The following is a 24,599-nucleotide window of genomic DNA, read 5'->3' as shown; positions in this document are numbered from 1 at the left end:
AAATAGCAAAACTCCTTTACTACTTTAAGTGTCTCATTTCCTAATCTAATTCCCTCAGCATCACCCGACTTAATTCGACTACATTCCATTATCCTCGTTTTGCTTTTGTTGATGTTCATCTTATACCCTCCTTTCAAGACACTGTTCATTCTGTTCAACTGCTCTTCCAAGTCCTTTGCTGTCTCTGACAGAATTACAATGTCATCAGCAAACCTCAAAGTTTTTATTTCTTCTCCATGGATTTTAATACCTACTCCGAACTTTTCTTTTGTGTGCTTTATTGCTTGTTCAATATACAGATTGAATAACATTGGGGATAGTCTACAACCCTGTCTCACTCCCTTCCCAACCACTGCTTTCCTTTCATACCCCTAGACTCTTATAACTGCCATCTGCTTTCTGTACAAATGGTAAATAGCCTGTATTTTACCCCAGCCACCTTCAGAATTTGAAAGAGAGTATTCCAGTCAACATTGTCAAAAGCTTTCTCTTAGTCTACAAATACTAGAAATGTAGGTTTGCCTATCCTTAATCTTTCTTCTAAGATAAGTCTTAAGGTCAGTATTGCCTCACGTGTTCCAACATTTCTATGGAATCCAAACTGATCTTCCCCGAGGTCGGCTTCTATCAGTTTTTCCATTCGTCTGTAAAGAATTCGCGTTATTAGTTTGCAGCTGTGACTTATTAAACTGATAGTTCGGTAATTTTCACATCTGTCAACACCTGCTTTCTTTGGGATTGGGATTATTATATTCTTCTTGAAGTCTGATGGTATTTCGCCTGTCTCATACATCTTGCTCACCAGATGGTAGAGTTTTGTCAGGACTGGCTCTCCCAAGACTGTCAGTAGTTCTAATGGAATGTTGTCTACTCCGAGGGGCCTTGTTTCGACTCATGTCTTTCATTTTCTCTGTCAAACTCTTCACGCAATATCATATCTCCCATTTCATCTTCATCTACATCCTCTTCCATTTCCATAATATTGTCCTCAAGTACACTGCCCTTGTATAGACCCTCTATATGCTCCTTCCACCTTTCTGCTTTCCCTTCTTTGCCTAGAACTGGGTTTCCATCTGAGCTCTTGATATTCATGCAAGTGGTTCTCCTTTCTCCAAAGGTCTCTTTAAGTTTCCTGTAGGCAGTATCTATCTTACCCCTAGCGAGATAAGCGTCTACATCCTTACATTTGTCCTCTAGCCATTCCTGCTTAGCCATTTTGCACTTCCTGTCGATATCATTTTTGAGACGTTTATATTCCACTTTGCCTGCTTCATTTACTGCATTTTTATATTTTCTCCTTTAATCAATTAAATTCAATATTTCTTCTGTTACCCAAGGGTTTCTACTAGCCCACGTCTTTTTACCTACTTGATCCTCTGCTGCCTTCACTATTTCATCTCTCAAAGCTACCCATTCTTCTTCTACTGTATGTCTGTCCCCCATTCCTGTCAATTGTTCCCTTATGCTCTCCCTGAAACTCTGTACAACCTCTGGTTCTTTCAGTTTATCCAGGTCCCATCTCCTTAAATTCCCACCTTTTTGCAGTTTCTTCAGTTTTATTCTACAGTTCATAACCAGTAGATTGTGGTCAGAGTCCACATCTGTCCCTGGAAATGTCTTACAATTTAAAACCTGGTTCCTAAATCTCTGTCTTACCATTATATAATCTATCTGATACCTTTTAGTATCTCCAGGGTTCTTCCATGTATACAACCTTCTTTCATGATTCTTAAACCAAGTGTTGGCTATGATTAAGTTATGCTCTGAGCAAAATTCTACCAGACGGCTTCCTCTTTCATTTCTTAGACCGGGTTCATATTCACCTACTTCTCTCCCTTTTCCTACACTCGAATTCCAGTCACCCATGACTATTAAATTTTCGTCTCCCTTCACTATCTGAATAATGTCTTTTATTTCATCATACATTTCTTCAATTTCTTCGTCATCTGCAAAGCTAGTTGGCATATAAACTTTTACTACTGTAGTAGGTGTGGGCTTCATGTCTATCTTGGCCACAATAATGCATTCACTATGCTGTTGGTAGTAGCTTACCTGCACTCCTATTTTTTTTATTCATTATTAAACCTACTCCTGCATTACCCCTATTTGATTTTGTATTTATAACCCTGTATTCATCTGACCAGAAGTCTTGTTCCTCCTGCCACCGAACTTCACTAATTCCCACTATATCTAACTTTAACCTACCCATTTCCCTTCTTAAATTTTCTAACCTACCTGCCCGATTAAGGGATCTGACATTCCACGCTCCAATCCATAGAATGCCAGTTTTCTTTCTCCTGATAACAATGTCCTCTTGAGTAGTCCCTGCCCGGAGATCCAAATGGGGGACTATTTTACATCCGGAATATTTTACCCGAGAGGACGCCATCATCATTTAATCATACAGTAAAGCTGCATGCCCTCGGGAAAAATTACGGCTGTAGTTTCCACTTGCTTTCAGCCGTTCGCAGTACCAGAACAGCAAGGCCATTTTGGTTAGTGTTACAATGCCAGATCAGTCAATCATCCAGACTGTTGCCCCTGCAACTACTGAAAAGGCTGCTGCCCCTCTTCTGGAACCACGCGTTTGTCTGGCCTCTCAACAGATACCCCTCCATTGTGGTTGCACCTACGGTTATGGCTATCTGTATTGTTGAGGCACGCAAGCCTCCCCACCAACGGCAAGGTTCATGGTTCATGGGGGGGGGAAACCCCTCGTACTCTTATGAATTTGTGAACAGCCTTGTAGTCGACTCCTTGCCAAGTCATGTTGTGGCGCTTCTTCGTGCTTGTGGGGCCCCTACATGATATTAGGCAGGTGTACAAGTTTCTTTATCTCTTCAGTGTATATATAAAATGAATTGCTTTTCATAAAACATTACATTAATGTGTATATTCTATTGCTAACCTAAGACATTTGCTGCCCTAAGACATAAGTAATCTACAATTTTCAGTAGTAAGTAATGATGTAGGTGTACATAAACACGGTGTCAGCATTGCGTGCTGTGGCGTGTGCGTTAAATGTTTGTAAGTTTGATTTGGTGGAATTTCCACCCATTCACGCATGGTAAGGGCTGCATCTCTACCCCTTTGAAGATGTATTGGTACCTGATACCTATACCCCTTCTTAGCTACTGGTGTAGCTGCTCCAGCTGTGAAGTACCATAATCACTCTTAATTCGTGTGAATGATTGCATTCAGTAGAATAGCACCCCTGTCAGTTTCCTATACTGGAAATACCACAGTCCCATTTATGTGCAAAGACATCCTGTCCAACAGTATTTCTAAAGGAAATCACTACAAAAGTTTTCTAAGCTGGGCTGCAAGCTCACAGCTCACATTGTGTTTTAAGTGTTCTATATTCAGCATTCTTCACTAGAAATCTTTAATAAACTTAAACCCATACTCAGGAGTTCCCCAGTATCTGTTTGCATTGCTTGCAGTACCAGTCCAAGCTACTCAGAACAGTATTCTCCATGCTGAAATAACTCTTGGAAATTTTCAGATCTGCTTAAACTAAACACAGGTGTTAGTTCTGGAATCTCTCCATACTTGTCATCTGGACTGCACACCACCACACCAAACACTAGCCTTTTTAAACTGCGCAAGTGAAAACTGTTGTTCCAATACACACTTAGTCCCACAATCCTCCTAGCATCAATATAATATCCTTTACTCTGCTTTCAGCTCCTCCTCTGCTTTAGTTCCCATCCATACCCCTTTTTCCATCTTGTTTCTTGTCCATATCTCTCAAATAGGTTCAAATTATCTTTGTTCCACTTTAGCGAAATTTATAGTGCTATCACAACCATTCACATGATTCTGTCAGCAGTCTCTCCTTGGGGTCACATTTTACTAGAAATAATGAAGGGTGAGTTCGGGGAACGGAAATATCTTACTACGCAAAATCACATCCTGAATGTGTCAGTATGGAGGATTATGATATTATCTCAATGTCTGTGAATAAGATTATGATATCCAAATACTAGATTAATCTTAAAATGGAAGAAAACAGAGGAGATCAAGAATTTTGCATTTCTAGAACTCATGGATGGTCCACAGTTAGTGACCAAACTAGATGAACTGTACACTATTGGTAAAGTAAAATTTTTAACAGTGGTCTGTGACTCCTCATTGGCAAACAGTATTTCAAAGGCACAAAAGATATTGTAGATCAGATCTTGGGAAAGAATAAGTAGTAAGACACAGGCATCTCATTTGGGAGGAGTGCAGTAGAAATCCCTATCTGACCATCTAGATTCATGTTTTCTGTGGTTTCCCTAAATTGCTTAAGGTGAGTAATGGGGTCATCACTTTCCTTTACCATCCGTCCACAAACCAAGCTTGTGCTCTATCTCCGATGACATTATCATTGAGGGAATGTTAATCACTGATCTTCTTTGACTGGATAATGCAACTAGGAGTGCACAAGAAGTAACTGAAAATTGAAAATCTGCTATAGGATTTTTACTTAAATCACACAAAGCAGATTTCACAAAACACTGAGAAGTGACTAATTATTTTTCAATAGCTGTAGCAGAGTGTATGGCATTCATTTCATCAATATGTCTTCTGTATTTATGGCTAGAAATAAAAATGAAAGAAATATTTACACCTATTAAAGCAAATATTAACTTTTTCTTTGAGGCAATTTACCTGTACTGTGCGATTGTAAGGCTTGCGTAAGTAGTACAGCCATGTGGTGATTTTGCCTGTGAAGTTTTGGAGGACTTCCGAACATCTGATTATGTATGCTCTTTTGGGATGCTGATTACAAATGAAATTGCCACCTCATTTTTTCTCACAGAAATATAAAACAAAACTGTAAACAACACAGATGTCAGTTTTTTGCTAAAACTCTAAAATGATGAATTTTTTAGTATTCCTAAATTGAACAAGATTGTATTCCCTATGATTTTGATTCTATTAACTTTGTTTATGCATTGCATCTTACAGTTACGGAAATTATAGTAGCTTGTGACTCATCATTTGATATTATTGATTAAGTTATAATTTTTATTACTTCTTCCATCTTACTAGACTGCTTTTTCTTTCAATGGTGTATTTGTTTCCTTATGCACTATTAATAACTATTAGAAAATAAGAAGCTGTGTAATAGAAATAAGGAACTGGAAGAAGCCGGCACCCACGATTCCCCAGAATCACTTCTTAAATCTACATGAAATGTTGTAATTCTTCAGTTTCTCATGATGTATTTGTTGATCGAATAGTCCGCAGGTGTACTGCCGGTTCTTAGTATCCAACAGACACAACATTTTGGTGATCAGACACGTCACCATCATCAGGCGTGCATACGAACTCAGCTCCTGGGGGTGTTTGACTGATGTATATCCCCTCCCCCTGTGAGCCATTCCCTCTGCTCCCATTTCAGATGCAGAAAGTCTGCCCCAGGAACTGGAACACCTCAAAAAAGTGTCAAAAAAAACCATTACTCAGAATGGCAGATTAAGAATGCTCCTCACACCACCACTACAGTACAATCTGTGAAGTTAGAAGAAGTCACTGAGGAAGAGAGAGCCACAGGCTTTATACACTAGTGCACTATCGGGAAAAGTCAGGCACATACTGAACAAGCATTTGAGTAAGAACTGTATTTTGACCACCCAATAAAACACAGGCATTGTTGGGGAGCATCAAAGATTACCTCGATTTGTGGAAGGCCAGGGTATATCAGATTCTGTGCCATTGTGGAAAGGGATATACTTAACAAACAGTGCGCATCATCAAAGATCGATGCTGAGAACACCAGTGGCTGACTGATGTATTCCAATGAGTTGGTGGTCGCAGAGCACTGTTTGTCAGGTGATTATGTGATGGAACATGAACGTGCCAGGATTTTAGCTCAGGCTTTGAAATACTGGGACAGTGTCATTAGAGAAGGCATCAAAATTCGCAACGGGAACGTTCTCATCAACCAGGACTGCGGCTATAATCTTAACAGGGCTTGGGAATGAGCATTGGGTCTAATTAAGAAGATACTCAGCAAACACAATAATTTGGCAGCCAGGGTGGGCATAGCAACTACAACAACTGTCACAGACACCGGTGCAATCACCTCCACATCTGCCAAGGTAATGGCTCACAGAGAGGGAGGGATTTAAGTCGGCCACACATTCCCAGGAGTCAGTTCATCAGTGTAAATGATGATGGTAACATGTCCGATTGCTGAAATATTACGCCAGTTGGACCCATGAACTGTCAGTGCACCCAAGGGTTGACTGAAAAGTAATGCCTCCATCTTCGTAACTCTTCAACAGTTGGCAGCATTGGTATGCTGCAGGTACTGGCTTGTTCCGTAGCCTCTTCTCTACAGCTCCAGTTGGTGGGAAGCTTTAGCATTGAACGGTTGTGTTGTTACAGTGTTAAGTATGGAACCCTGTGCAGACAGTCAGTCAATGCGATTTAAGCAACATGCAGTCATTGAATTCTTGAAAGCAGAAGGTGTCACCCCAAAGGAGATTCATCAGAGAAAGAAAGCAGTTTATGGTGACTGTGTTGATGTGAGTACTGTGCGTCATTGGACGAGTAAGTTTAAAGATGTCGAGGTGGGACCATCTGACCTGCATGACAAACAAAGAGTTGGACATCCTGTGACAGCAATCATCGTGTTTCACAAGCAAAATATCAACAGATTGATTCAGGACGATCATCGTATCACTCAGAGAGAAACTGCAAGCACAATCGGCATTTCACAAGAACTTGTGGCTTTGCTTGGCTATCGGAAGATCTGTGCACAACGGGTACCCTGGATGCTGACTCCTGAAATGAAAGCGCAAAGACTTGAAATTTGCCAGCAACTCCTCTCGCGTTACAAGAATGAAAGTGACGCCTTTCTCCATTCAATTGTGACAGGAGACAAAACGTGGGTACACCATTATGACAGAACTTTGAGACTGTGGTTGCGAAAACAGTGTGTCAACTTCTTCTGTGATGGCTACAGAAAACTTGTTCATCATTGGCAGAAATGTATCCAATTGGCTGGTGATTAAGTGGAAAAGTGAATATCGGTAATTAAAGATCACATTCTAAGGATTATTTCTGCATTTGATTTATTAAAATATTCCCATCCAAACCCAATTAATGAAGGTGGAGGCATTACTTTTCATTCAACCTCGCATATGAAATGTTAAATGTTTTTTACTATAGCCCCTGAGGCTTGGGAGTGCAAAGCAATGATTTGTGTGAGTCTGCCATTGGATGTTTTCTTCCATTCTCATTACTCCAGTAATTTTTCATGTTCCACTCAATGTTACAGTAAATTGCGATGAGCCATAGGTTCAGTCAGAAGACGTGAGGCAATATCATCCATAATTTTGTTAGTATAAAGCATAAGCAAAAATGTTTATTTGTTTAGTTTATAGCGTCCTTTTCAAGATCATGATTTTTAATTGTGGGCAGTGCAGCGCAAATTTGGATCCTTTTACAAAGTGTTGATGAACATCTACTTTCTCTGATAGGAGAAATGTGAAGTTATGTCTTACCTACTTTTAAAGTACAAGAACGGTATATGTTCGACATTTGTGTTGTTGATTGGATTTAGATGATGATATAAAAATAAGAGGGATTTTACCTCTCAGCGAAGTTTTGCACACCTGTAGAAATTAACTGACTTTTATTTTTCGTGTTGGCTAGGAAATTTCCTGAGAGATAGTAGCTATTATTTTCCCACCAAAAGTTATTTCCAAAGTAATGCTTTTATCTGTTCTTCTAGTTCATTCAGTGTTTTTGGAAGTATTGTCAGAATATCCATAAAAACAATTAACACTTCTGATTTGGCTTTCACATATGCAGCATATCTATCACAAATTGATTGAAATGGAAGGCGCTACCTTTCACAAAACTTTAAGCAGCAACAACACACTATCAATCACAAATTTAGTATGCTCCAAATTTATATCATTTAGTGATTTGAACACTTTATGTTGAAGAGAGGCAGTACATTTCCATGCCCCATTTTTGTGAAATAAGGACAAAGGATATGGACAAAGCACGTATGTCATGCATTTTTCCACATCTTTGCCATACTCTTTACCTAATGTATTCTCTGGAGTAGGGTAGGTGAGCTGATCGGAACCAGTCTGTCCCATATTTTATACCATTACCCATAATGGCAAAGTGTTCAGTCTGTCACTCCTTTTGAATTTTAAAATCTGGAGATCACCACTGACATGTTCCATGCACTACAAGCCCTCTTCCCAGGACTAGCCCATTCAATGAACACCAGGAAATGAATGAATGTCGTGTGACTAGGGCCTCCCGTCAGGTAGACCGTTCGCCAGGTACAAGTCTTTCGATTCGACGCCACTTCGGCGACTTGCGCATCGATGGGGATGAAATGATGATGATTAGAACAACACAACACCCAGTCCCTAAGCGGAGAAAATCTCCGGCCCAGCCGGGAATCGAACCCGGGCCCTTAGGTTTGACATTCTGTCACGCTGACCATTAAGCTACCGGGGGCAGACAAGAACAAGAAATGTCAACTAGGAGAAAAAAAATTCTTGTAGCTGCAAATTTTTGAAATGATAGGACTGTCATGAACAATAAACTAAAAATCCTGATCAGTGTGGCGAGGGAGTCATGTAAAGGTAACTTTTTAGGTTTGCCTTGAATATCACAAAAACCACACCTTGTAGCAGAAATGTTTTCCAGTTCAGAGTTAAACTACATTGAATTTCCTACGAAAAAATCTCTTATTCACTTTTCTTTAGGACTAAGTTTCCGTGTTACAGGGGATGGAAAAATAGCAGATTACTAAAAATTCATTTCAATAATATAAAATTAATGTTTATCGTAAAATGAAGTGGGTTAAGAACAAATATTACTTGTGTGTACTGCATCTAAGTGTAGCAGAACTGCATTAAGGATAAATTGTATTCTACAGTTCTAGTGGTGTAACAGGATGGGAAGGAAAATAGGCTAGGGAAAATAGGTTTCCAGATTATGGTCATGCTGTTCCCTCCTTCATAGGTCTGCAAAATGAGAAGCGAGCAGGCAGTTCCCCCTTTTTTTTACCACACTGTGTCACAAAAAGCAAATACAGGATATTTCACAAAGTTATACTGACCCTTCCGCAACTCACCTTATGAATCAGAGGCAATGCACTGTGCAGGCACTATGGCAGGAAGGGAGAGAAGGGAGGAGGTTGGGGGGGGGGGGGGTATTTTCCACGAAGTGTGTTAACACAACATTGAGTACAAATATGAGTTGCTAATAATAAAAACACAAGAAAGACATAGGGTCAGATTCTAAGTAAATCTGTGCGTACTGTTCCATGCTGCTACAGGGGAAATTAATTCTTAATTATGGTGTATGGCAGTTGTGGCATTCTTGCAGGAGAAGTAACTTCCTCCACCATAAGTGCTGCTCATGTTTCAGTTTACAGGTAGACTATGTCTCCCTAGCAGTTCCTCTCCTGTTCTCTTATGTAAGGAGACAAAATAACTTCATTGAACTAGTGTTCTATATAGTGTTGTTCTCAGTTTATTGAGTGAGTATTTGTTTGCAATTGGTAAGTGAGCTTTAATGTAAAATATCTTCCTATAAACAATGTCTGGGAAGTGCTTAACTTGTAAGTGTGGTGGTGGAAAATAGAATGGATTGGTAAACGTGGCATCTTGCAGCTGTCTGCCATTGACAGCATATTGTAAACTTATGTTGTAGCTGTGTTGTTGTCACTTGGTGGTGAATTAATGAATGACTGGAAAGTTACTGCATTTCTCTTACCATCAATTGTGTTAGTTCTAGAGTGCATAAATTTCTTCCATTCAGAAATTACTGGTACTTGTAGAGTGGGGTGCACTGTGTGGAGCCACTACTACACGTCCACAGCGTATCTTCCAAGGTTGGTGTCAATAGGTCTGATGGAATATGACTGATTATGGTTAAATCTAGAACAGTAATCCATAGTAAAGAATTGTTTGACTGAAGTTGAAATATCAGAAGTTCCGTAACACCTAGGTGACACACTTTTGTTACAAAGGGACCCAGTTTAAGCCTCTGGGCATCTTCAGATGCCGGAAGAGCTGAGGCTGGGATGATGGATTTCATACCCTCAAGCTGCAAACAGTATTTCAACCATTAATAGTGGATACAATGAAATCAAGAATGTTGAATTCATATTGACAACATGTTACACTTGGGACAGGCTCTTGAGTACGATTGACAGTTGGCAGTTCCAGCTGTTGAGCTTTTTTACATAATAGCCCATTTAACATCTGCAAATAAATACTTACTTAATAAACTGAAAATAACTTCACTATATTTGTAGAACAGTGTTCAGATTTTAGTAATTTGTATTTGTATTCCGTCTAGTGTTAACGCACTTTGCAGAAAATAAACACTTTACCTCCCCTGGAGGTGTCTGCACACTGCCAGTAATTCATAAGGTGAGCTGTGGCATGGTTGGCAGAACTTTGTGAAAAGCCTGCTGTTACTTCATCAAAATGCCAAGGTTATGGTTTTACTTAATTTAGTATAGAATGGTGTTGCCTGAAAATCACAGTTTTCAATTTATAAGCCAAAGAAAAAAGAAAAGAAAAAACAGAATTTCTTTTGCGTATTTGCCTTTTTTTAAATATCTATGGGGAAATTTTATGCTCTCGAAGTAGAAACTCATATTGACCACTCCAAAAATGTAAACGAGCAAAATTTTTTGGGTGAAATGTTTATTTTATTGTATATTATTTCTTTTACCTTCTTGTATTTCACACAGTCTGAAACAATATTTGTTCTTCAAATGACTTTCATCATAAGAAAGTACTTTTACATATGCTTCAGTTGTCCCAAATTCATTTGTCTATGTCCTGGCAGATTAAAACTGTGTGTTGGACCAAGATTCACACTTGGGACCTTTACCTTTTGCGGGCAACTGCTCTACCATCTGAGCCACCCAAGCGTGACTCACGACCCATCCTCACAGCTTTACATCCGCCAGTAACTCATCTCCTACCTTCCAAACTTCACAGAAGCTCTCGTGTGAGACTTATAGAACTAGCACTACTGGAAGAAAGGATATTGCAGACACATGGCTTTTTCCACTGCAGAGTGAAAATTCATTCTGGAAACATCTAACAATTATTTTTATGTTTCTTCTTCAGGGCTTAAAAATTACTTATGTAAGCCCTTAATATAAAACCCCAAATTATCTTGCTTTTATTATTTTGACAGAAACTTAAAATCCCAAGTATACTGGGCCAACTTAAGGACAGACCTTCAGAAAAATAAAAGTCTGCTCATATCCATTTCAGCACTGGTAGCTAAGTGTTCAGCCACTAGAGAGCATTCTGTCCTACATTTCTGCCTGGCTGCCACTAAATATCATCCTTACTGTGTGCAGCTTTGGATACTCGACAACAAAATGTGCGCTTTCAGCTTCTATCCTGTATTGTTGTTGAGGCATTGCTTTCAAAAAAAGGATGGCTATATTGATCCAGAGTTTGGCGTTGGATTTAGCAGCTCGGGAAATGAAGAAGAATATGGTGTTACTTCATTAAAGTCTGAAAGTAATGACAATTTGTCAGTTGAGTGACAATTAGTGCTCACCAGTAGTATGATATAAATACATCCACTGTGCCCTTGCTAGCTCCTCCAAGATTTATGTTCACTGTTGAGCTTCAAAAGCTCTCTAGATTTATGTTCACAGAAAACTGTTGTGAAGTAGATGGTTAGATTTCATAGCTATGCAGAAACTAAAGAAAGTTACTTCAAGTTTCAGGATATTTTAGTCCAATTCCAGTCATGAGTATACTTGGGATTTTGTTATTGGTGATCTTCAAAAGTTTTAAAAGCTATCTTATATGTCTTTGTGTAATGTTTTATTGTTGGATGCTTTTTGTTAGTAAACAATTTTTTTACTGTAATGTGAAAAAAAAAAATCATTATGTTAAGGGGCTAAAATAAATACTGGCAGGTTCTGGTTAGAATACCAACAGCAGAAAGGGTAATGACCACCACTCACTGTATACCTGAGGCATTAAACTTAGAACTTAGCTTGTTTTGAGCTAACACACACAACACACACACACACACACACACACACACACACAGAGAGAGAGAGAGAGAGAGAGAGAGAGAGAGAGAGAGAGAGAGAGAGAGAGAGATAGAGATGGGTGGGGGGAGGGGAAGTGTTAGCTCAAGAGTAGGACATTTCTGAAGCTTACCTGGAAATTCAATCTTTGTTCAAATGGCTGGCTGTTATTCAGCATCTCTTTGCAGTGAGTTATTGTCTTGACTATTTCTACATATTTACAGGATTAATAAATCAGTGTTAAAATTAGCTGCAATATACAAAAAAAAGCTTGCTCGTTGAAAGTAATAGTCCCGCCTAAAGAAGTTATTAACTGGTACCTTAGAATTGGCATGCTTCCTGCTATAAAATCCTCAGGCAAATTTGAAAGGTACTCTAAAAACAAAGGCATGTAGTGCCAGAATATTGAGAAATTACTTGTAAGAACTGTATAGAGGATATGTTGAGGTGCAGATAGGCACAACAAAAAGACTGCTGTACATTTAAGCTTTCTGCCAAAACACCTAATGTAGAAAACACACACACATTCTTGCAAGCTCAACTCATGCACATATGACTACTGTCTCTGCCTCAGCAACCACAGATAATAGTCATGTGAATGTGAGTTGGGATTGTGTGTGTGTGTGTGTGTGTGTGTGTGTGTGTTCTTTAGAAGAAAGCCTTTTGGATGGAAGCTCAAATGTATAGCAGTCTCTTTTTTTTATGCCTGTCTGCGACTCAGCATCTTTTCTATATGGTGGATTGCAATCTACCCTTTTCATAATGTTGTCGTTATTTCATCCTGGATTTTCCATTGTTTGAAAAAACAATTAAGGCTGTGCAGGATGTATTGTTCATGAGCGCATAGAAGGTACACAGTATTGTTGTGTTATTGTTAAGAGTGTTATCCCATTCAAGTGAAGAACTGTATCTGAAAATAGTAATCGATAACATGATAGTAAAAGTTATACAAAAGTGGATTAATTATCTGAAGATGTCCTAGACAGTGTATGAAAATTGGAAAAGTAATAATAGCTAGAGAAAATAAAGTGTCTCAGAAGTGACCTGAAGGCTATAATAAATTATTCTATTATTTATAAAGTAATATTGGCACTCATCTAGTACTTTGAAAATGTTTTAAAAAATCTTTTTGGCGTGTGCAAAGACCAGTACATACCCTTTCTCTAACCATAAATCCTGTTATTGACTACCCAAGTATCCAAAAAGATTAAATGGTGGCATAATTTTCCCAAAGTAAGAAAGCCTCCTTTTGACAATGGTTTTAAGAGCACTAGCATAATTAGATGAGAAATGCTGAAGGAGTTATAAATATAAAGTCAGCTTGTGAAAGCATGGAAAAACTGAGTTGTGATGATTGAACTAGGATCTGAATGTAATACTCCTTGAATATTAACTCATTGTTGTACCTCTATAAGAAGTGTTCAAATAAAAAGATACAAAACATCATAACAACCAAACCAGTTAATATGTATCTACACATCTCAAGGCCACACAAAGTTAATGACCATGTTCAAGTGGGAGCAGTGGGAGCATCCTCCATACAGCCCAGACATGTCGCCCTGCGATGTCCATGTGTTTGGTCCACCAATTAACATCTCAAAGGGAAGCACTTTAACTTGGATGATGAACTGAAGGCACAGTGGAAGACTTAACTCATGTCACAGCCACAGGAATTCTGACAACAGGGAACTCTTCGAGTCGTGAAGCAGTGGGGTAGTTGCTCTCTCAGGCCTCTGGTGATTACTTTTGAATAAAGACTTTGGTTAAACACACAGTGTTGTTTTGTACCTTTTCTTTTGATCATCCTTCATATATTACCTTGTTTGACACAAAGAAATTGATAAATGTGGGTCATATATGTTAATTGTGTTTTTGAAAGAAGCTGCTGAAAGAAAAAGTGTGAGAGTGGAAGGTGACATGGTAGTAATATGTTATGTGATAATGGGTAGTCTTATCTTCATCAATTCCAGTGAAAACGTTACCTGCTGTGGACATTCAAAAAACTACTTTTGTATGTTTTGTGGTCTTCATACCAAAACAGACAAGGTGGCATAATGGCTAGCACACTGGATTTGCATCTGGGAGGACAAAGGTTAAAATGCCTGTTCAGCCATCCAGATTTATATTTTCTGTGATTTCCCAAAATCAGTTGATGCAAATGCTACGATGCTACCTTTGAGAGGGCATGGCCAACTTCCTTCCCCATCCTTTTCTAATTCAATTTCAGCTCTGTCTCTAACAGCTTCACATTCCTCTTCCTTCCTTCAGACCAGATCTGAACACTGGTTTGACGCAGGTCTCCACACTAGTCTGTCCTGTAAAAACCTCTTCATTTCTGCATAACTACTACAATCTACATCCATTTGATACTACTTGGTATTATCAAGGCTTGGTTTTCCTCTTCAACTTTTATCCCCCATACTTCTCTCCATTGCCAGATTGATAATTTCTAAATGCCTCAGTATGTGTACTATCAACTGATTCCTTTGTCTTGTGTCATTAATTTTTTTTCTCCCTAATTCAGTTCAATATCACCTAATCAGTTTTCTGATCTACCCATCGAATCTTCAGGATTTTTCTGTAGCACCACATTTCAAAAGCATCTATTCTCTCTCTCCTTTTTTACGAACTGTTTATCATATGTGTTTCATTTTCATACACACTCCAGACAAATTTCTTTAGAAAATACTTTCTAACATTTTAATTTCTATGTGATGTTCTTGTTTTCAGAAACACTTTTCTTGCTGTTGCCAGTCTGCATTTTATTTCCTCTGTATTTTGGCTGTTCTCAGTTATTTTGCTACCCAAATAACAAAACTCATCTACTGCAGCGAGTGTCTCCTCTCCTAATCTAATTCCCTCAGCATCACCTGATTTAATTCAACTAAATTCCATTACCCTTTTTTTAAATTTTGTTGATGATCATTTTATAATCTATTTGCAGGACACTGTCCATTCCATTCAACTGCTCTTCCAAGTTATTTTCTCCCCATTCCATTCAACTGCTCTTCAAAGTTATTTGCTCCCTCTGACAGAATTAATGTCATTGGCAAACCTCAGAAGTTTTAATTTCTTTTCTCTAAACCTTAATTCTGTTCTCGTATTTAGCCTTGGTTTCCTGGATAGCTTGCTCTCCCCCCCCCCCCCCCCCCCACCCTCTCTCTCTCTCTCTCTCTCTCTCTCTCTCTCTCTCTCTCTCTCTCTCTCCCCCCCCCCTCTCTCCCAGCCCCCCTCCCTCTCCCTCCCCCCCTCACTCCCTCTTCCTTCCTTTCCATGCCCTTTGACTCCTATAACTGTAGGTAGTGTTGGTTCTGTACATGTTGTAGACAACCTCTGTTCCCTGTATTTTATCCCTGTTACCTTCAGAATTTCAGCGAGTGTATTCCAGTCAACATTATTGAAAGGCTTTTTATATCTACCGATGCTGTTAAGTTAGGTTTGATTTTCTTCAGTCTATCTTCTAAAATAAGTCAAAAGAGCATTATTGCATTGCACAATTTTAACTGATGATTTGGTAATATTCAAACCTGTCAGCATACATAAAACCATTACCTGTTTTGGAATCAGAATTTTTACATTCTTTGAAGTCTGTTGGCATTTTGCTTGTATCATATGTTGTGCAAACTAGTGGATTAGTTTTGTCATGGATAACTGCCCCAAGAATCTCAATAATTATGAGGGAATATTGTTTATCCAGAGGCATTGTTTTGATTTGAATCCTTCAGTGCCATGGAAAATACTTCTGGGGTATTGCATCCCCCATTTCATTTGCTTCTTGCACCCATTCCACAGTGCTGTCTTCCAGTTTGTTTTCTTTGTATAGCCCCTATGTATATTTGTTCCACCGTTCAGCTTTTCCTTCTTTACTTATTATTGACATCATATAACTACTTTTATTTCCTCCAAAAGTTTCTCTAATTTTGCTGCAGGCAGCATCTGTCTTTCCCATAGTCATTTATGCTTCTACAGCATTGCATTTCTCCTCTAGTCATTCCTGTTTGGCATTTTACAATTCCTGCCTATCTCATTTTTTAGATGGCTGTACTCTCTTTTGGTTCTTCAGTTTTATATTTTCTCCATTTGTCACATATATTCCTTATATTGTGCATTATCCTAGGATTTCTACTGGACCATGTCTCTTTGCCTGTACGTATACATGAAGTATTGTCACTTTGCAGCTGACATTCATTGAAGGTGTAGCATGGCACATTTTCATTAGAACATTACCTTGAATATCTCAAATGTTGTGTACTAATAGGGTGACAATCTAGAGTACTTTGATTGTGACTGTGATACAAACAATGTTTAATTTGACTGTGGGCAGAGAGATATCTAACCTTCCTGTAATATTGGTTCTTTTCTTCTTCATGTTCAGCATGGGGTCACACAGAAAAATGAGAATTTTTGAAACAACCAACGAAAGAATTTTATTGACAGCAGTTGCACCACTACAAAGTGCCTTTTAAGAGAGAGTAATCCAGTTTATCGGTGTTAAATTTCATCCTGTAGATGTTGTTTCCCCATACATACGCATTCTTCCAGTCTGCTCTTGAGGTTCCTCATAAAGAGCTGCAGCTTCTTAGCTGGGATATTACAAATTTTATCTTGAATTCTTTGTTTCAGTACATCCATTGTTCTTGCATGAATCGTATAGACCTAACTCTTAAGGTACCCCCACAAGAAAATGTCACAAATGGACATATCCTGTGATCTTGGGTGTCAGGGGATGTCTCTGAATCTCACAGAGCTGCCATTGATTGACTTGCAGTGTACGATGTTGCACCGTCCTATTGAAACCAGGTTTTGTGAAGTTATGGAATATTGTTTAATGCCAAGTGCAACTAAAGATTGCAACATCTCAACATACTGATCTGAAGTGATAGTCACTGTGATCTATTCCTCACTTTCGAAAAAGTAGGGTCTGATGACCCCGTGTGATGAAATTGCACACCATACTGTCAGTTTGCTGATGTGTAAAGGGTGTTCATGTATTTCATTTGATTATAAACTTCCCAGTAATGGTAGTTCTGTTTATTCACATAACATATGAGATGAAAGCAAGTCCTTTTTTTTTTTTTAATGGGAAAAGCATGCAGTTGACCGTTACACTAACCCATGTTTACTAAATGGTGAGAGTATTTACAGCTCAAGGCTCCTGTTCCAGAATGTTGCCAGATGGATATGGCTGCCACAAAGCCTTTCAAAAGTTCCCATTTTTCTATGTCACCCCGAATAAGTTTAAAATGTTTTCTGTGAGTTCATTTGAGATGCTTGATCCTAATATTCTGAAACTTATTTCCCACATTTTTTTTCTCAAAATTACACCTTAACAGCTCGTTATTTTTATCACACTATGCAGTGTTAACAGTTTCTCGTGGATGTATTTCTACAGCAGTTTACGTACAGACTGTAGCCAAAAAATCATTATAGTAAAGTAATACCACTTGTAGAACCTTGAAATGGAGTTCTACTATAATGTTTATCTTTTTTGTGAGAAATGTAAGGGAATTTCATAAATTTTCACTGCTAAATTAATGTTCATATTCCCCTAACTTGCTTAAGGATAAGAAGCCTTATGCGTTACATCCACTTGAATGTTCTTCATACATGAAAAAGTACTAGTTAAAGCAAGTAATAATTAATTAAAAATTCTTTTGATCACCATAGTACTTTATTTGGTATACTCTTGATGCAGATGGTAGCCTATACACTTGCATTCCTCTGCCTGGAGAACTGATACAATCATCTCATTATAAGGGAACCTAACATTTAATCTGAAATTTGGACAGTCATACAGTACTGAACTTTTGACATACAAATTCTCAGACGTGAAGAAAGACCACAGAAAATTCTCAGATGAACATTTTTGTAGCTACTATATCTTAATGCACATAAGATTGTGAAAAACATTCAACAGTAATGAATTCCTCAGATGCTTCTCATGGTGCAAATTACACAGATATAATAATTCATTCACGTATTTCACTTAGAGAACTAGTAGTGTAATCATAATGTAAAACAGTCTTTGTTTTGTTTTCAATGTTCGTGGCCATACTACTGATATATTAAAAATAACATAAAAATTCCTGTAACTCTCCACCAAGCAAAAAGTTACAAAAAAATGCAGTATTATGTTTTTCATTATAGCTGAGTATCAGTGATTCTATCTAAAAATTTTCCATCACCTTTGAGGTTTAGATTTTTCTTGTTATTCATGCCGGTATTATTACCCTGACATGTACTGGTTGTAAGCAGTATTATTAAGAGACATGTACTGATATTTGTTGCAAGGTCCGACTGGAAAGTTAAGTTCATTTGAAAGAATTATATGTACATACACAGAATTCCTCTTTTTCCAGAGAGTACTCCTAAACTGAATTTGGATGATATTTATTACCACCGGGAGTGTGTGTGTTACTCATTGGAAAGGCGGAGAATTGATCTTATTACTATCTCATCATACCACAACATAAGCCTGGAACGTGAACCAAGACTCAGACATTTATTTCCAGAAATAAATGTTCCTCGTCCATTCAAGTTCCTTGAGAAAAAGGTAAACAGCACCAAACACATGAATAAAGATGAACATGAATAATATTGTATATAGTAACTGCTGTTTTACCATTGACAATAATTTGAGTGGTTTATGATCCACAGTTTGTTTCTGGCAGTTACTGTGGACAGAGTAAAACACAAGATAATATTTATCTTAGTGTAGTCTGAAACTGTAATTTTTTTCTTTATTAGCAGTTGACTTTTCAGTAAGCAGGGTATATTATAGGTTCCTGAATGTGCCCTACTCTTTATACAACAGTTGTGCCTTCTTGGGTGGCCATTTTAATTGATGAAGGGGTACTGACTTACTAGTTGCTGGAAGTAACATTGAAAGTGGGATAAGAAAGATCGATGACAATAAATTGCATGTGTTCCCTGGATCATGTCAAAAGGCAATCAGATCATGGAATTTGGGTAGTTTTGCTTAGGAACAGGCATTTTGAACTTCATATTCGCAAACTGTGGGCTGATGAGTGTCAGCAGTCCACTATAACCCTAAGCTGCATGAGTACTTCAGCAGCTACCACTTAAATGGAAAGCTGTGTCACAGGAAACAGGAATCATGACTTTACCATCTATATTGTAAAGATGGTATCAATATTCATTTATCATAAACTCAACTTAGAAGCATGCTGTATGCCAGTGGGGTGGATTGTTTCCCAGGCAAAACAGTCACTAGTGGGTAATCTCAGGAGTTCCTGATGTGAGCTATTTGTATTAGGCTTACCTAGATATTTTGGGCTCTGCCTGGGCAGCCTTTTGCATGATGGATATGGAACTTATATATCAAACCTTTAGTGAGCTGTTGGACAGTATTATTTACCTACCCTGTTAAAAGACCATGGTAGGTCTTCATGAGGCCCCATCAACACAACATTGAAGATTAGTAACAAAGCACATCTACTGTGTTGAATTATCTGAATAGTTATCATAATAATTTATGCAACTTTTGGCAATTTGCTGTATGTCCATTCCTCATATGTATAGAGGAAAAAGTGGAGTAAAAATGTGAGGCCATGATAGGAAATAATTCACAAAAAGTTGAAAATTGATTTATTTGTTATGCATTTGAAGTTTAGTACAGTCACACAATGCATTGTTTCTAACCAAATTGGTGCAAATTTCACAGATATAATAACTCACATATTTCACTTGTAGAACTATGAGTGTAATCATACTGTAAAACAGTCTTTGTTTTGTTCTAATTCTCCACCAAGCAAAAAAGTTGCAAAATAATGCAGTATTATGTTTTTCATTATAGCTGAGTATCAGTGATTATATCTAAAAAAATTCCATCACTTTTGAGGTTTAGAATTTTTCCTGTTATTCGTGCCAGTATTCTTACCCTGACACGTACTGATTGTAAGCAGTATTGTTAAGACACACATACTGATATTTGTTGCAAGGTCTAATTGGAAAGTTAAGTACATTGAAAGAATTAATGTGTACATACATAGAATTCCTCTTTTTTTTCAGAGTGTACTCCTGAACTGAATTTGGATGATTTTTATTACCATCAGGAGTGTGTATGTTACTCATTGGAAAGGCGGAGAATTGATCCTATTACTATCTCATCATACAACGACATAAGCCTGGAACATGAACCAAGATTGTTTTTTCGATTAAACATATATAAATTGTAGTGATGATTCTTTCCAAAATAACAGTTAACCATTATTGAAATGGAGTTGCTGCTCATTTGATTGCCTGGAGCTACTTAGAACTGTTGAAATTCAGAAAATTTGATTTAGTCTGCTTGTAACAGCTTGTCCTGCTTTTTTAGTGGATCACCGACAATATATTTTGTTCTTCAAAGTGATATGAGTCCATTTCTGTTCTCTCTTCTGCTATACTCTGAAAGCTAGGTTATCAACATGTAGGAAAAGACAGATTGCTACTTACCGTAAATTCTAGCATCTCAGACCAGAATGCATCCGTGATGTGGGACGCAAGCAGCAATCTGGAGGGGGTGGGGAAGGGGAAGGGATAGTAGTGTATGAGTGGGGAGAGAGACAGACACTGTCTGGTGGAATGTGCAGGGACTAGACTGCCTAAAGACACAGCATCAGGAGGTTTTGGGGCAGAGAGGCCCTGATGCTGCACCTGTTGCCAGTCTAGTCCATGCGCACTCCACCAGACAGCATCCGTCTTTCTGCCCACCTGTACACTGGTATCCCTTTCCCTTCCTCACCTCCTCCAGATTGCTGCGTGCATCCTCTGTGATAGTTGAGTTCCGATTCGAGATGCTGGAGGTGGTTGTGTGTGTATTAGGTCCGCTTGCTTGTGTGTATGAGTGATGTGGGTTTCTCTGTATATCTTTTGCTGTTGAAACCTGTGACCTAAAGCTTTGTGTAAGTCTCCTTTAATTGTGCCTGTCTGCAACTTGATGTGTCTTCTTTACCGTAAGTACAATCTGTCTTTTCCTACATTGTCGATATTCGTACCTGGAGTTTCTGTTGTTTGAAAGCTAGGATATCTTTATCTTTCATTGTAGCTCTGAAAGTTAGAAAGGTACTTTTAATTGAATATGAGACACACAGGTTTCCCTGTCACTAATAAATTTATAACATAACACTGTTTTTTTGTATACGAGGGTGGTTTGAAAAGTTCTCGTAACAGAATAGAAAAAAAAAGTACTTACATCACTGAAACTTTTTCTTATTTTTCAATTTAATTTCCTTGTAGATTAATGCATTTGCTCCAATGATGTTCCAGTGCCTTGATCCCTTCTCGAAAATGAGTTTCCTCCAGGCCTGCAAAATAGTTGTCAACTCCGGCTATCAAATTTTTGCTTGAAGTGAATCTTTGTCCACAAAGAAAAATTTTTAGTTTTGGGAAGAGATGAAAGTCTGATGTAGCCATATCAGGTGAATAAGGTGGCTGTGGCAACAATTCATACCTTAGTTTGTGTAATTTTGCCACGGTGACGGCAAGTGTGCGGGCACACATTGCTTCATAGAAGATGACTTTCTTCCTTGCTAATCCTGGCCTTTCTTCACATATCTTTTGTTGCAATTTGTCCAGGAGTTTAGTATAGTATTCTCCAGTAATTGTTTGCTCAGTGGGGAGATAATCTACAAATAGAATCCCCTTCACATCCCGGAACACTGATGCCATGGCCTTTCCCACCGAAGGAATGGTCCTTGTTTTCTTTGGTGGTGGAGAATCAGCATGTTTCCACTGCTTTGACTGTTGTTTTGTCTCTGTGGTATAGTAGTGCACTCAAGTTTCATCTGTGTTCACAAACTCATGCAAAAAATTTTGTTTGTTTCTCCTAAAACAGGCCAAATATTGTTCCGATATGTCCACTCTCATGCGTTTTTGATCTAGCATCAAGAGTCGTGGCACTCGTCTTGCAGATAATTTTTTCATTTCTGATTTTTCAGTTAAAATGTGATATACCCTTTCAGATGACATCTGGCAAGCATGAGCAATTTCATGCACTTTCGGCGATCCTCCATGACCATTTTGTGCACTTTTGCAATGATTTTGAGAGTAGTGACACATCTTGGCCACCTACCGCGCAGATCATCATCTAAGCTCTCCTGATCAAATTTAAATTCATTTTTCCTCTTGGCAACAGCTGAATATGTAGGAGCAGAGCCCCTAGTGTATTCTGGAAACTGGCATGAATGTCCTTTGCTTTCATACTTTTCTTTATAAAATACTTATTCACTGCTTGAATCTCGATTTTTTTCCATCTTCAAAAATCACTAAGTGGGAACAGCAAAAAGAGCTATGTCACTGCCACGGCTTTCTTCCAAGAGCACAGACGTGGCATGTGTGTACAGGAAACAGTCCAATGAATATCACGTGAACAACTCATTGTGGTAGTGCTGACAGTGGTGATTCTGAGAACTTTTCAAACCACACTCATGTTACACTTAATACATGCAATGAACACCATTTAAATGTAATTTAACAGTCACAGTAAGTGTACGTACAGCCAGGCATCAAGAAATACAAAAGGTACCAAAAACATGGAGAAAAACAATAACAACAACAACTCAAAGGAAACACATTTAATAATGCTTATAAACTTTGAGTATCTATGGCTCTGACTTATCTGTGTTGGCTCTGATTCCTCATTTGGTGTTTTCTCACTGAATTCGTTTGTCTGTAGCCGAGGTTCCTTGGTGCTGTCAGTGATGGGTACTTAAATGCAGTCTCTCTGCTAATTATGTTGTTAGCCATATCTATTTCAACTGCTTTCCTTAATGACAGCATCCCAGAATGCAGAGGCAGAGAAGATGCTGTGTCTGCATCTCATTTCACTGCTTTGTTTAATGATAGCATCTCAGTATGCAGAGGCAGACAAGATTCAATGTCTGCGACGCTTTTCTCTAGTAGGTGCTCTGGACATCAGTGTCACCTGGGATAATGTTATGGCCCTGTCTGTTGGTGCCTGAATTTTTGTAGTGAACCAGCTTCTAAGTTTGTGCACAGCTAGCTGCAGTCACACATGAAGATGATGATCAGCTACAGTCAAACTTGAAGGTGATGAGCAGCTGCCTCGTAGAAATATTGTGCAGTTTAGGCAATGCCATCTGACACAATGCCCAAGAAACTTTCACACTATGAATTGGTTGTCTGCAGAAGAAAGAGGGATGAATTTGGAGGTGCTTCACACCTGCAAGGGGTGAGAAAGTAAGTTCCACTAATTGGTCGAATTTCAGGAGGAGGGCAAAAGACATTACACCATGAGCAAACCCCTCCCCCCCCGCCCCCCCCCTTACCCCCATCCTACTCGTGTGTTGTTCCATAAATAATTTGATGCTTTACATATTTCATTCTGTTAATATTTTTCATTCAGTGTGAATTTAATGTCTTGAATAGAGTGAAAACTCATATACGAGGTGCGGCTAGAAAAAAACCGGACTGATGCTGGAAAAAACATTTATTTACAATTATTTACAATTTCATGTTATCTCCTTCAATGTACTCTCCTCCTCGGTCTCTACACCGTTCCATACGAATTTTCCACTGTTCATAGCAATGCTGCAGATCATTTTCGGTAAGTCCATACATTACTTCCGTCGCTTTTTCTTTTACTGCTTCAACAGTCTCAAATCTAGTTCCTTTCAAAGCTGACTTGACTTTAGGGAAAAGAAAAAAGTCACAGGGGGCCAAATCAGGTGAGTAGGGTGGATGATCTAAGATGGGAATGTTGTGTTTTGCCAAAAACGTCTTCACTGACAACGCACTGTGAGCTGGGGCATTGTCTTGGTGAAGGATCCATGACTTTTTTCTCCACAAATCGTTCCGTTTTCTCCGTACTCGCTCACGTAGGGTAGCCAAGACGCTAATGTAGTAATGCTGATTCACTGTTTGTCCCTCTGGTACCCAATCAATGTGCACAATCCCTTTGATGTCAAAAAAAAACAATCATCATTGCCTTGAATTTCGATTTTGACATTCGAGCTTTTTTTTGTCGTGGAGAACCATGAGTTTTCCAATGCATCGATTGGCGTTTAGTTTCGGGATCGTAAGTAAAAAACCACGATTCATCACAAGTAATAACATTTTGTAAGAAGGTGGGATCACTTTCAATGTTTTCCAGGATGTCAGAACAAATCATTCTTCGGCGTTCCTTCTGTTCAATTGTGAGACACTTTGGAACCATTTTTGAACAGACTTTGTTCATGTTGAAACTTTCATGAAGAATCTGCCTAACACTTTCCTTGTCAACTCCTGTTAACTCAGACACTGCTCTGATTGTTAAACGGCGATCTTGTCGAACAAGTTTACCGATATTTTCAATGTTTGCACCAGTTTTTGCTGACAATGGTCTGCCAGTGCGAGTGTAATCACTGGTGTCTTTGCGGCCATCTTTAAATCGTTTAAACCACTCAAACACATGTGTTCGCGATAAACAATCATCGCCGTACACTTGTTGTAACATTACAAACGTTTCACTTGCAGATTTTCCTAGTTTGAAACAAATTTTGATGTTAACACACTGTTCTTTCTGTACACTCAACATTTTCCGACGCAC

The 24,599-nt window shown here is 38.5% G+C and overlaps 1 protein-coding gene across 2 annotated transcripts in view; it reads left to right on the top strand.

The window, feature by feature from the left end:
* The window catches only part of LOC124612538 (cytosolic carboxypeptidase-like protein 5), a 174,620-nt gene that overhangs the window by 55,664 nt on the left and 94,357 nt on the right, over positions 1-24,599 (top strand). For both annotated transcript variants that reach the window (XM_047140811.1, XM_047140819.1), the window contains exon 6: positions 18,409-18,602. In XM_047140811.1, the coding sequence (XP_046996767.1) occupies positions 18,409-18,602 (194 nt within the window). The remainder of the gene's footprint in view (positions 1-18,408; positions 18,603-24,599) is intronic.

The sequence above is a fragment of the Schistocerca americana genome, chromosome 1, assembly GCF_021461395.2.
Source record: "Schistocerca americana isolate TAMUIC-IGC-003095 chromosome 1, iqSchAmer2.1, whole genome shotgun sequence".
NCBI classification, from domain to species: domain Eukaryota; kingdom Metazoa; phylum Arthropoda; class Insecta; order Orthoptera; family Acrididae; genus Schistocerca; species Schistocerca americana.
This window is presented reverse-complemented; position numbering and strand designations above follow the sequence as displayed.